At 46.9% G+C, this 14,150-nt stretch overlaps 1 protein-coding gene and 1 long non-coding RNA gene across 3 annotated transcripts; one reads left to right on the top strand and one right to left on the bottom strand.

The window, feature by feature from the left end:
• Nucleotides 1-1,830: 1,830 nt before the first annotated feature.
• On the bottom strand, nt 1,831-3,545 carry LOC128411419 (gallinacin-13-like). The gene is made up of 2 exons (XM_053383737.1): nt 3,327-3,545; nt 1,831-2,094 (listed from the first exon to the last, which is right to left on the bottom strand). Exons 1-2 carry the CDS (start codon nt 3,382-3,384, stop codon nt 1,970-1,972), a joined length of 183 nt encoding a protein of 60 aa, XP_053239712.1. The 5' UTR covers nt 3,385-3,545; the 3' UTR covers nt 1,831-1,969.
• Nucleotides 3,546-7,597: 4,052 nt separating this feature from the next.
• On the top strand, nt 7,598-13,849 carry LOC128411421 (uncharacterized). 2 transcript variants are annotated; one of them, XR_008329801.1, is made up of 3 exons: nt 7,598-8,166; nt 10,451-10,529; nt 13,682-13,849. It is a non-coding gene; the product is annotated as an uncharacterized LOC128411421 (long non-coding RNA). The 2 variants fall into 2 exon arrangements; XR_008329800.1 differs by having other exon boundaries at nt 7,598-8,281.
• Nucleotides 13,850-14,150: the final 301 nt, after the last annotated feature.

Genomic DNA, 14,150 nt, shown 5'->3' with positions numbered 1-14,150 from the left:
TGGAAGATGCAGAGATGTATGGAAGATGTAGTGATGTATGGAAGTGAGAGCTGGACCATAAAGAAGGCTGATCGCCGAAGAATTGATGCTTTTGAATTATGGTGCTGGAGGAGACTCTTGAGAGTCCCATGGACTGCAAGAAGAACAAACCTCTCCATTCTGAAGGAAATCAGCCCTGAGTGCTCACTGGAAGGACAGATCCTGAAGCTGAGGCTCCAATACTTTGGCCACCTCAGGAGAAGAGAAAGCTCCCTGGAAAAGCCCCTGATGTTGGGAAAGATGGAGGGCACAAGGAGAAGGGGACTACAGAGGACGAGATGGTGGGACAGTGTTCTCGAAGCTACCAGCATGAGTTTGACCAAACTGCAGGAGGCAGTGGAAGACAGGAGTGCCTGGTGTGCTCTGGTCCAGGGGGTCACGAAGAGTCGGACACGACTAAACAACAACATGGGGAGAAATTTCTTGTTGGCATGTGTCTCCAGAGGCAATGGAGTGTACCTCTGGAGGTGAAGCCAAACCACTGTGTCAGCAGCATCAAAGTGACCTCCGTGGGATGCAAGCCTGGACAGTGTGTCTGGAGGTCCTGGGCTGCCCAATGAGAAGACCCTCCCCCGCCTCACTGATGTGGTCCAAAGGAAAACAGAGCATTTGGCACCAGCTTGGTTGCAGGAGTTGCAGGAAGGAGGCGTACAAGTCACCATCCATCCACCTTAGGGACTCCACTCTGGATCTGTGTCGGGTTTATTCCTTAGCCTATCCTGAAGATATCCCTCAAAGCAACAGAAGTTGAGGGTCAGAGTTCTCCTTTTCCTAGAAGGGCTATGTTCCCAGGTTGACAAGTCCAAGTAGTCCCGCTTGGACTACTGCAATGCACTCTACGTGGGCCTACCTTTGAAGGCGACCTGGAAACTACAACTAATCCAGAATGCGGCAGCTAGACTGGTGACTGGGAGCGGCCGCCGAGACCACATTACACAGGTCTTGAAAGACCTACATTGGCTCCCAGGACGTTTCCGAGCACAATTCAAAGTGTTGGTGTTGACCTTTAAAGCCCTAAATGGCCTTGGCCCAGTATACCTGAAGGAGCATCTTCACCCCCCATCGTTCTGCCTGGATGCTGAGGTCCAGCGCTGAGGGCCTTCTGGCGGTTCCCTCACTGAGAGAAGCAAAGCTACAGGTAACCAGGCAGAGGGCCTTCTCGGTGGTGGCGCCTGCCCTGTGGAATGCCCTCCCATCAGATGTCAAAGAGAACAACAACTACCTGACATTTAGAAGACATCTGAAGGCAGCCCTGTTCAGGGGAGTTTTAGTGTGTGACGTTTGAATGTATCTTTAATCTTTGTTGGAAGCCGCTCAGAGTGGCTGGGGAACCCCAGCCAGATGGGCGGGGTACAAATAATAAATTATCATCATCATCATCATCATCATCATCATCATCATCATCATCATCATTATTATATGCTCCTCATTAGAGGGATATACTAAGGACTGCTAAATCATGTTTGTTTTATTTATTATCACATTTACCTCCCACATTTCCTCCACGGAGTTCAAGGTAACATACCTGGTTCTTCCCCTCTGCATTTTGTCTTCACAACAACCCTGTGAGGTAGGTCAGGCTGAGAGAGTGTGATTGTCCCAAGGTCACCCAATGAACTTCCTGGCTGGCTGAGGATTCGAACCCTGCTCTTCCAGCTCCTAGCTTAATGCTCTAACCACTACACCACACTGCCTCTTTCTATGGTGAATATAAACAAAACTTTGCAAGGAAGCATATTTGGAATTGGGAAGAGTAAAACACATTGAAGGGCTGGTTTTCTTTCGTGCACAGTTTATTTAATGACAACAAAACCACTTATTATTATTTCCAGATTAAAGTCCACTTTGGGTGCTGTTACGCATATTTCTCTTGCTGCTTCTCAGGTGGGCTTCCTCCAATTTCCTGCGGCTTCCGGATCCTTCTGGGCCATCATCTGCAGCAGCGCTGGCGCCCATTGGTGCAGGTGCCAATAGGCCTTTCGTTGTGGAAGCAAAGTCTCCGGCAATGTCCATGGTTGTAGTGGCACTGCAGGCTGTCATAGAGGTCCCCTGGTGCTGTTCAGAGAACCACAGGTTGGAGTAAAACTGAGACCCAACAAGGCAGAAACTCAGCAAAAACCCCCTTACAGCGAGACCAGCGTCACTACATAAGAGTTCAGCCTGACTGCAGTACTGGCAAGAACCAGTGATCTAAACCACTGAGCCTCTTGGGCTTGCCAATCGGAAGGTTGGCGATTCGAATCCCCACAACGGGCTGAGCTCCTGTTGCTCTGTCCCAGCTCCTGCCAACTTAGCAGTTCTAAAGCACGCCAGTACAAATAGATAAATAGGCACCACTGCGGCGGGAAGGTAAATGGCGTTTCTGTGCGCTCTAGCTTCAATCATGGTGTCCTGTTGCACCGGAAGCAGTTTAGTCCTGCTGGCCACATGACCCAGAAAGCTCTCTGTGGACAAATGCCAGCTTCCTCGGCCTGAAAGCGAGGTCACCTTTGACTGGACTTAACCATCCAGGGGTCCTTTACCTTTACCTTACCTTTACCTGGGGACGCGGGTGGCGCTGTGGTCTAAACCACAGAGCCTAGGGCTTGCCGATCAGAAGGTCGGGGGTTCGAATCCCCGCGACGGGGTGAGCTCCCGTTGCTCGGTCTCAGCTCCTGCCAACCTAGCAGTTCGAAAGCACGTCAAGTGCAAATAGATAACTAGGTACCGCTCTGGCAGGAAGGTAAACAGCGTTTCTGTGCACTGCTCTGGTTCGCCGGAAGCGGCTTAGTCATGCTGGCCACATGACCTGGAAGCTGTACGCTGGCTCCTTTGGCCAATAAAGCGAGATGAGCACCACAACCCTAGAGTTGGTATTGACTGGACCTAAAGGTCAGCAGTCCCTTTACCTTTTACCTTATAAAGTGAAAAACAACTCCAGATAAGGTGCAAGAAGTGTTCTACATGTGCAGTAAAAAGAAAAGGAAAAAAAAGGGGTGGGGGCTGAGTATGAGTTTCCAAGGGCTGTATGAAGAGATGGTGAGGTGAAGGGATGGCAGAAGGTGGCCTCTGCTGCACCCCTACCTAGCTCAGTCCTGTCTACACTGACAGCAGCGGCTGTCCAGGTATTCAGACAGGTGTCTCTCCTAGTCCTACCTGGAAATGCCATTGGAAATTGAACCTGGGCTTTCTGCATGCAGAGTCGATGCTCCACCACTGATCCACAGCCCTTCCTTGTGTCAAAAGCAGCTGAGCAGCGCTACTGATCTGTTTCGCCCTGTTGCCTCCTCTGTGCCTCAGTTTCTCACCTGCAGCAGACTGGCAGAGGAAGAGGAGAAGGACACACAGCAAATAAAGCTTCCTCATGACGCCTTTGGGTCCGTGAGCGGAGGCTTCGGAGGAGAGGAGTCTCGTGCAGCGAAGCTTTCCTGGCTCAGGAAGCGAGTGAGCCGAACAATCTCTGTGTTTACAGAGGGTTAGCAGGCTTGGGAAACATTCCCTAGGGTGGGCCAGGAAGCAGGCCAATGCGGTAGCCCAACCCAACTGAGACTGGCACAAATGTAACCTTTTGGGATGTGAAATCGCCATTACATAACGGCCTACGAGGCTGGCTGGAGACCAAGGGAGGTGTGTTCTCAGTAACCTGGAGCAGATCCATCCTTTTGATGCAAGACTTTCCTCTTCTTCTGGCCAAGTTATTCCCTCAAGCGGAATTCTGTCAGGATTCTGCAGCTGAGCAATGATGCAACATGAACATTGGCAATGATACTTAAAAAAAAAAAGTGGAGCAGGAAATTCCACCTTTAAGAACAAAAGAAGAGGTGAGGGGGCCAGGAGTGCAAGTGAAATAATACAAACAAATTATAACCACAAGATAGTGTTGTAAACAAAATCTGCCCTTTTCCCCTTATGGGGTATCCAAGAGCCCATATAGAGTCCTTACGTAGGTTCCCTATTGGTAGGAGAAAATAACAGAGGCCAACCAGAGAATATTGAGAAGCAAAGCAGCTAGTAAGCCTGATCTTTATTGATCTGTTGCAACAGGGTGCTCCCCTCACCCGCAGGAAAGGAGGAGGAACCCAGAACAAAGGTGTGCCTGCCCTTATATAGACATTTCAAATTCCCTGCCCTGGAGCTCCAGAGCACCCCTCCATACATCATACCTACATCAGAGAACGGGGTGGTCTACAACAGAAATCTGAGTGCATTGTTTACCTCCTGTCTGGCAGGTCACCTGTTAATGCTCACTTGATTGGATACCCTGGTGAGCCTGGCCAGGCTTTTGTAATGATAAATACTTAGTTCCTGAGCCAGGTCACAGGCTCACCCTATTCCAAACACAGACATACCCTTAAGACAGGATTTGTGAAGGAAAAGACAATGAGGAGGCTTTTCCATTTTCCTTTGAACTTGCAGACAAAACATTTGGTCAGTTTGGGAATAAAAAATGGTTTCAGGTCGGTCTTCCTGTGCTATTCTATGTACGTGCTTGGTTGGTACATTTATGAACATTTATTATAATTCTAAGACCTTAAAATTCTTATCACAACAGCAGAATTCTTTTTTAAAAAATAGTTTTTATTGGTTTTTCAATATATACATCTTTTATGAAATTTTCTAGCAATTTGCCATTTTTTTCCTGCCCCCCTCCCCTGGACTTCCCTCATACTTCCACTTTGTTTTACTTTCAGTTTATTCATCCTGCATATTATTTCCCCAATTAATCCCTAATACCTTTACAGCTATTTTTTAATTATTATATACATTTGTGAATGTTTACTCAAACCCTGCCGATGTGTCCAACTCTTCATGTTGTCTCTTCATATATATTGCAAATGGTTCCCATTCTCTTTTAAAGTCTTTGCTGTCCCTTTCATGTAGTTTATCCGTTAATTTTGCTAATTCCACATATTCTACAAGATAGCAGAATTCTGTTCAATGGGCAGAATGGTGCTTCCAGAGAGGTTCCCTGGTTGATGCCACAAATACCGTGTGCCGTTAGTTGCACAGTGCAATGCCCTTTTTGATAACAGGCACAAGGAGTTCTTTTCTCCCCGTGTGACGTCGCTGAGAGTAGATAAGAACACACCGCAATCTCCTGCTTAACTGGACCAAAGGTCTCTCTAGGTCTCTCTAACGTCTATTTGAAATGGCAGCCAGTGAGGTCCTCGTTCACATTGTTGCAGGAATTTATGTATAGGTTTGGGGGTGGGGTTGCCCCTCCAGCAGATATCATGCACATGCAGCCCACTACCAAAATCAGCACAATCACTTTTGTGACTATTGTGATTTGTCCCCACAAAACATTTCATCACAGTTTCTTCCTATCTATTCAAAGGGGCTCTGCTGCACAATACCAAATGTAACAATTCACTGATAAATGTATCTATGTACTGGGTGGCGCTGTGGGTTAAACCACAGAGCCTAGGACTTGCCGATCAGAAGGTTGGTGGTTTGAATCTCCGCGACAGGGTGAGCTCCCGTTGCTCAGTCCCTGTTCCTGCCAACCTAGCAGTTCGAAAGCACGTCACAGTGCAAGTAGATAAATAGGTACCACTCCGGTGGGAAGGTAAACAGCGTTTCCGTGCGCTGCTCTGGTTCGCCAGAAGTGGCTTAGTCATGCTAGCCACATGACCCGGAAGCTGTACGCCGGCTCCCTCGGCCAATAAAGCGAGATGAGCGCCGCAACCCCAGAGTCGACTATGACTGGACCTAATGGTCAGGGGTCCCTTTACCTTTACTGGCTCACTGGGAAAACTTCAGAAATTCATCTAGACATGTGAGCTCAGCTACTCAGCAGCCCCCCTGCCTGAGGGATAATCCCTGGCATCCTGACACCTGAGTTCCAGACAGGTAGCCATTCCAGAAATAACAAACCCAGATGAAGACAAAAAGGTGCGATTAACTTGGCTGGGAAACAGGGAAATGTAAATATCTCTTTCGTTACACTTGATGGGTGTTTGGTGGAGAGCAAGGGGAACCCTGGGGCAGGGTCCAGGATGTTCAGATTACTGCCACCAGACCTCCCCTTTCATGATGTAACCATGATGTATTAGTGATGTAGTTGGGGGGTGTAAAATGGGAATTAGCAGCTAATAAAAGTTTGGGTTCTCTTTTGTTCGGGGCTTCCATCTTGTTCCACCTTGTGGCAGGGGGGAGTCCTGTCGCGACAGTCTTCAATAAAGACCAAGCCTACTGGCTGCTGTTTTGCTCTGGTATTCCTGGCTGGTGTCTTTGTTTTTTGTCCAAGGGAGCCTTCAGATTTCTCCGTTAACAACACTATACGTTTAAAGCACTACTGTGGACGGACGTGTGGATCCAGAATTGGCCTCCACAGTCACTTAGGAACCCACTGTTAAACCGTGTTTATGGAAGACGATCTTACTTGGCTACGAGTGATCGCCAAAGAAGAAGGCCACTTAAAAAATGGCTCCCACCCCCAAGAATCCTGGGAGATGTAGTTTGTGAAGGGTGCTGAGTTCTTAGGAGACCCCCCTGGTCGCCTTCCCAGAACTCCAGTTCCCAGAATTCCCTGGGTAAAGTTCCCTGCGTTGTTACATCAACCTGGGAATTGTAATACTGGGAAGGGAATCGTGGGATCTCATAAGAACAGAATTAGTCATACATATGACTAAGTATTGAAAAGCTGAATGTTTTTGTGATAGGTTTTGTTGCGTTCCCAATGCAAGGAAGGATTGGACTCTGATTAATAAAATACACATGAGGCTTGACCAGCAAGACTCTGGGAGGAGTGCCAATAATAATTCACCCCTTGGCCCAGGTCATTTTATTCACAAAAGAACTTTTTACACAGTGTTCGTAAGAACCAATCAGATTTCCTCTGAGCATTTCAAAAAACCCCACGTGGGACAAAGTCAGATCAGAAGAAATTCTTTTAACTACAAAGAAACTATTTCCTACTTGAGCATGCATATGTAGTTCAGAGTAAATAGAATAGGAATAAAAGGAGGAATGCATTCAGCAAAACCCCAGAGGTCATAAACAGGAGAGGCAGGATGGTAGTATTTACCATCTCCTTGTAAACTCTCTTCCTGGCCCTTAAGATCTATCTAAAGATTAAACTACATCAAAGCTACCTATCATCTTAATGTACTGAGGATACCTGATGAAGCAACTGGCCTGTGTTTCAGAATGCTTATACATGCTTGTCAGGTGTAGAGAAAGCAAATGGCAGAGGTGGAGAAGCCCGTGAGATTCGATCAGAAACTATTGTCAATGAATCAAACCCAGTCAACGCAATGTTTTTATAGTGGACACAATGGCTTGCTCCATATTTCATAATTCCTCATAGCAATCCCACCTGATCCCCACACTCTGGATATCTGCACCCCTACAGGGTTTTTTTTTTGGGGGGGGCAGACCCTTCTAAGTTCCTTGGTCCACAAATAAGCAATGGCCCACATTGGAATTTCCCACACCCCACATAGAACCCCACCCCCATGAAAAAGCATCTCAGTTCAGCTTGCTCCGTGGAGAAACTTGGCTCCCTTGACCTCCCTATTATGACCTAATAGAACTCACCATTGCTGAGAAGCAGCCGGCCACCCAGGAAGGAGCCCTGAAACTTTTCCTACAGGCAAGGAGTTGCTTCCCTTCTTTACGCTGCCCCCCGCCCAGTACAAATGCCTTTCGCTCTGCCCCTTCTCCCTTCCTGCCCCTTAGGCCCAGGCTTCCTGCCCCCAAACACTTTTGCGACGTCCCCTCTTTCTCTTCTCATCCTACTTCCTTCAAACTCCTCCTGGAAACCATTGTGTCTGAGAATATTTCAGCCTAGGGAGCCAAAATGGAGTCCTCTATCTGTTCTTGGGCTCCAGATACCTTTACTCCAACGGCCAAAGAGCGATGGAGTACACTACCTGGGCTGCCCCTGTTTAGACCTTGTTCTTGGCAGACATAAGGCTTGAGCTTAAGTATCGCCGCTTGGTCCAGCCCATCCATCGCTACTTTTCCTCACTTCTCTCTTTCCTTCCATACCTCAGCTCCTGTTGTTGCTGACTTGATTTATTGCCCGCCCTCTCTTGAAATACCAACATTAGTGGAGCGGCAGACAAAAATGGCTGAATATGTGGAATTAGCAAAACTGACCCACAGAATCCGTAACCAAGAAGAAACAAAGCTCAGACATGGGTGGAGTAAATTTGTGGAGTATATACGTCATAATTGCAGAAGTTTAAAGACTGTAGTAGGATTAAAATCTTATGGTGTGAATAGGATGTTATTAAGAATCTGTGATAAATGAAAGGTAAATATGAAAACCTGTTGAAGGGAGGGATGGAAGTCAGTGCTTGATAGAGCGTTGAGAAAATACATTAGTGTATTTATTTTGTTTTGTTTGTGTTAAAATTCAATAAAAAGCCTTTAAAAAAAAGATTTATTGCCTCCCCTCGACCCCTAAGATCAGGGTGGATCACAGCAATTTGAAATGCAACATTAAAAAGTATTAGTATTACTAATTTTAATTCTAATTCGAATTCTTTTATTATTTTTATGCCACTCATCTGACCGGGTTTCTCCCAGCCGCTTTGGGAGGCTTCCAACATATATAAAAGCATAACAAAACATTGAACATTAAAAAACTTTCCCATATGGTGGAACCTCAGTTGTCGAACACAATCCGTTCTGGAAGACCGTTCAACTTCCGAAACGTTCGACAACCAAGGCGCAATTGCCAGTCAGCAAAATCCATTGAAAAACTAGAGAAATGCACCTCAGAAGCCGTTCAACTTCTGAGGCGCATTCAAAAACGGAAGCATTCTCTTCAGGGTTGCCAGCGCTCGAAAGCCGAAACGTTTGACTTCTGAAGCGTTCGCCAACCGAGGTTCCACTGTACACGCCAGCTTTCAGATGTTGTATAGTTGTATAGTTACCGTACTTATCTCCTTGGCTTGGGTGGTTGCGTAACTCCCTGCCCTCCAACATTTCTCCAATGAAAATAGGGACGTCCTAAGGACGCGGGTTAAACCACAGAGCCTAGGACTTGCCGATCAGAAGGTTCGCGGTTCAAATCCCCGCGACGGCGTGAGCTCCCGTTGCTCGGTCCCTGCTCCTGCCCACCTAGCAGTTTGAAAGCACATCAAAGTGCAAGTTGATAAATAGGTACCACTCTGGCGGGAAGGTAAACAGCGTTTCCGTGCGCTGCTCTGGTTCACCAGAAGCGGCTTAGCCATGCTGGATACATGACCCGGAAGCTGTACGCCGGCTCCCTCGGCCAATAAAGCGAGATGAGCATCGCAACCCCAGAGTCGGCCATGACTGGACCTAATGGTCAGGGGTCCCTTTACCTTTAAGGAAAAGCAGGACATTCCAGGATCTAATCAGAAACCAGGACGGCTTCTGTAAATCTGGGACTGTCCCTGGAAAACAGGGACACTTGGAGGGTCTGCTGTTCTTATGTAGTTTCCATTAGAGTTACAGCTTATTCTGTTCGTATAAAATGCCCTTCAGCTGGATAGCTCAGTTGCTTAGAGCATGGTGCTGATGATGCCAAGGTTGCAGGTTTGATCCCTGTATGGGACAGCTGCGTATTTCTGCATTGCTGGTGGTCAGACTAGATGATAGAGTCCCTTCCGGATAGTTTTATGATCCTGTGATTATTCTACAAAATTGAAACCGTTTTTTGGCTCTTCCCTGCCTGCTTGCTTTATTTGTTTTTCCCTGCAGAACTGCCTCATAATTTGCCATCTGTCTGCATAATAAAGGCACTCAGGGACAAATATTTTTGCAGTGGAAGAGACCATGGAGAGCTTGCTTATTTCTAGACAGACTCCTCTGCGCAAGCCTAGTTTTCTCAAAGAGCTATTCACGTACCTATAGGACCGCCTCTCCTGGTATGCCCCGCGGAGGACCGTAAGGTCCACAAATGACAACACTTTGGAAGTCCCAGGTCGCAAGGTGCTTAGATTGGTCTCAACCATGGCCAGGGCCTTTTCAGTACTGGCCCCGACTTGGTGGAACGCTCTGTCACAAGAGACTAGGACCCTGCAGGACTTGACACCTTTCCGCAGGGCCTGCAAGACAGAGCTGTTCTGCCTGGCCTTTGGTTTGGACTCAGTCTGACCCTTATGTTTCCCTCCCCTTACGGTTTTCATCTATGGACTACTTTTAAAATGAGGCTCCATTTTAAATTGCATTTTTACCTGTATTTTAAATTGGTTTCTCGCCCATTATGTTTTTATTGTAATTTTACTGGTGTTAGCTGCCCTGAGCCCAGCTCTGGCCGGGGAGGGCAGGGTATTATTATTATTATTAATAATAATAATAATAATAATAATAATAATAATAATAATAATAATTACTATTAATGCTGCAGAATAAGCAGCCCTGTCAAATAAGAAGCATCGGCAAATTGTGCTCTTTTTCAGCTCCAGACCTTAGTGCTCTGAATTTCTCTTTCGCTTCTTGTCTTTTTCAGATTACATCCCAGCCAACTGCCATGAATATTTTTTGCCTTCTCTTTGCTGGACTGTTCTTGGTCTTCCTGCCTAATTCAGGTAAAAACGCCCACTGACTAACGACCAACCTGATCATTGCACTATGAGGGAAGAAATTAAACCCTGTTTTTGCATGGAAAGGCAAAATTACCGTATTTTTCGCTCTATAACACGCACCCGACCATAACACGCATGTAGTTTTTAGAGGAGGAAAATCCGTAGGCATGCCACCCGTAGGCATTCCCTCCATAACACGCACAAACATTTCCCCTTACTTTCTAGGAGGAAAAAAGTGAGTGTTATGGTGCAAAAAATACGGTATCTGCTTCGCACTTTCCCAAGCAACATGCAGACTGAAACACAGCTATCCTTTGAAATTATCTGGATTTTGCAATGCAGTTCCCCATCCAAAATGCATCTCACAGGGTTGTGTGTGCGTATAAATGCAAACTTTAGTAAAAATAACATGCAAAAAATATTTATATTTGTGGAAATCGCTTTGCAGGGCATGTGTATGTTAGAGGAAATTGCATACCAAAAAATGTACACTGGGATAAATTTCCACTTAGATCCTGGCAAATTTTAATGAGGACCTTAAAAAACAACAACTTGTACCTTGGGTTACGAACTTAATGCATTCCGGAGGTCCGTTCTTAACCTGAAACCGTTCTTAACCTGAGGTACCACTTTAGCTAATGGGGCCTCCCGCTGCCGCTGTGCCGATTCTCATCCTGGGGCAAAGTTCTTAACCCGAGGTACTACTTCCGGGTTAGCGGAGTTTGTAACCCGAAGTGTTTGTAACCCAAGGTACCACTGTACTTTGTCTTTCTAACTACCAGCAAGTTGAGGGTCTAGCACAGAGCCACTTCCTTTGTTAGCTTAATGGCCCACACTTTTAGAGGGTCATTACATCACCAGGAAGCTAGCCTGGCTGTTCCAGGAATCAAATCCATGCTGGACCCAGGAATTAAAAGGGACTCAGGCATATAGCTTAGCCCCCATGTTGTTGTTGTTTAGTCGTTTAGTCGTGTCCGACTCTTCGTGACCCCCTGGACCAGAGCACGCCAGGCACTCCTGTCTTCCACTGCCTCCTGCAGTTTGGTCAAACTCATGCTGGTAGCTTCAAGAACACTGTCCCACCATCTCGTCCTCTGTCGTCCGCTTCTCCTTGTGCCCTCCATCTTTCCCAACATCAGGGTCTTTCCCAGGGAGTCTTCTCTTCTCATGAAGGGGCCAAAGTATTGGAGCCTCAGCTTCAGGATCTGTCCTTCCAGTGAGCACTCAGGGCTGATTTCCTTCAGAATGGATAGGTTTGATCTTCTTGCAGTCCATGGGACTCTCAAGAGTCTCCTCCAGCACCATAATTCAAAAGAATCAATTCTTCGGCGATCAGCCTCCTTTATGGTCCAGCTCTCACTTCCATACATCACTACTGGGAAAACCATAGCTTTAATTATACAGACTCCCCAACTCATAACAGTATTTTATTCTGTTTTCGTTTGTGTGTGTGTATGTGTGTGTGTTTTAAATAATTGCTTCAGCTACACACACAAATAATATCCGCAAATAATATGTGTATATCTCTATTGGAACTGACCTCAGCAAAGCCACTGCACAACACAGTGCAAGGAAACTTGCCATATCCCTTAAAACTCAGCTTAGTTGGGACACTCCAGCCCAGGCTCCATGCATGGGATAAGGAAGACAATAGTCCATTGTTCTCTTAGCTTGGGCAGTTTAACTATGGGCTCATGAGATCCACCGCTGGAATCAAGACGCAAAACGTCTAAATTATATTAAGGAGTCATGGCGCTAAGGGACGCGGGTGGCGCTGTGGGTTAAACCACAGAGCCTGGGACGTGCCGATTAGAAGGTCAGCGGTTCGAATCCCTGCGACAGGGTGAGCTCCTGTTGCTCGGTCCCTGTTCCTGCCAACCTAGCAGTTCGAAAGTACGTCAAAGTGCAAGTAGATAAATAGGTACCGCTCTGGCGGGAAGGTAAACGGCGTTTCCGTGCGCTGCTCTGGTTCGCCAGAAGAGGCTTAGTCATGCTGGCCACATGACCCGGAAGCTGTATGCCAGCTCCCTTGGCCAATAAAGCGAGATGAGCGCCGCAACCTCAGAGTCGTCCACGACTGGACCTAATGGTCAGGGGTCCCCCTTTTATACTGCTCAGGCCAATGACCTCCACCTTTTGGTAGCAGATTGCCAGGGCTCTGAGCACATTCTGAGCTGAGGAATCTCACAGCTCACATCGAAATCATACGTTTAAAGGACGTTTAAAGCACGTCTTCCCCCACAGAAGGCTGCACACACACTATAAAGGACATGGCTTCCCACAAAGACTTCTGAGAATCATGGCTGATTACAGATCCTAGAATTCTTTGGCGAAGCTGTGTGCTTTAAATCTTTGGCGTGACCACAGTCTTTTTAATCCAGTGGTCTACTCCTCCTTAGCTTTTCTCATTTCATCAGCTGGGAAACGTCATTTTGCCAATAAGCAACTTTGGAGTCAGAAACCCCTGGCGATCTCCCATTTCCCCACCACTGGTGTAGAAGACACACTCCTCCTCCTCCCTCCACACACCCCTTTCCTTGCGTGACATGTCTTAGAATGCAAACCTACAGGCAGGAACTGGTTTTTGTAAGCCAGCCTGGGAGCCTTTTTGTTATGTACTGAGTTGAATAGGATCTAAAATGCAGCAGTCTGATTGGTCCTAGAACAATAGGATTCAGAAAGCAGCAGTCTGATTGGTCCTAGAACAATAGGACCCAGAATGCAGGAGTCTGATTGGTCCACAGGAGCCACCCAATCCAGCTCCAGGTGGAAGTGAATCCGCAACCTGATTGGCCTTCAGGAGAATCCTAGAATTAGCCAACCACGGGGGGTCCATTGTGTAAATAATGTATATAAAGCAGACATTTCGGGGGAACTTTCATTCCTCCTCACCACTATGAGCTGAATAAAGAGCATGAAAGCCACTCTTGACTCCACATATATTTCACTTTTTGGCTGCAGAGCAGGGTAAAAATTCTGCGAGAAAGGAAAGCAATGCAGTAAAGCAAACACAACCAACATCTTTAATAGTTGTGTGTAGATTTCGTGCAAGCCTCGGCGGCTGAAAGCCCTTCTCCTACACAGCTAAACTTAAGGTGCAGGATCCTTTCCCTCTCTTGCCACCCTAGTGACGCTCCTCTTCCCTCCACTTGTAGGCATAGCAGACTTTGTCACCCTGGGCTGCTTCGTCCGAGGCGGGAAATGCGAAACGGACATTTGCAAAGAAAACGAAGAACAGATTGGAAACTGCTCCAGAACTGAAAAATTGTGCTGTAAGAAACCAAAATAAACGGCGTCTCCTGGATGCCAGGGGACTTCCTTTACCTGGAGATGTGGGCATCAGATCCGCACACTGAAAGATCAGTGAGGAGGAGGAGGAAGCCTTGGTTGAGCTGACTGCTTATGGGTGGCTGGAAAACCGACACGGAGTCACAATGTTCTCCTGATTGCTGGAGATCTCTCTCCAGCATGTGGAATGCTACCCCCACCACAGTTCTGCTTGTGAAAATTTGTCGAACGAAAATCGGGCAGGTCTCCATCGGATTATACCTTACGGATTAATTGCATAAATTATACCTTAGGCAAAGTGCTGGTGGAGCGGGGAGGGTGATGAGGCTTTACCCT

Source organism: Podarcis raffonei, chromosome 3 (assembly GCF_027172205.1).
Source record: "Podarcis raffonei isolate rPodRaf1 chromosome 3, rPodRaf1.pri, whole genome shotgun sequence".
In the NCBI taxonomy this organism is placed as follows: Eukaryota; Metazoa; Chordata; class Lepidosauria; order Squamata; family Lacertidae; genus Podarcis; species Podarcis raffonei.
This window is presented reverse-complemented; position numbering and strand designations above follow the sequence as displayed.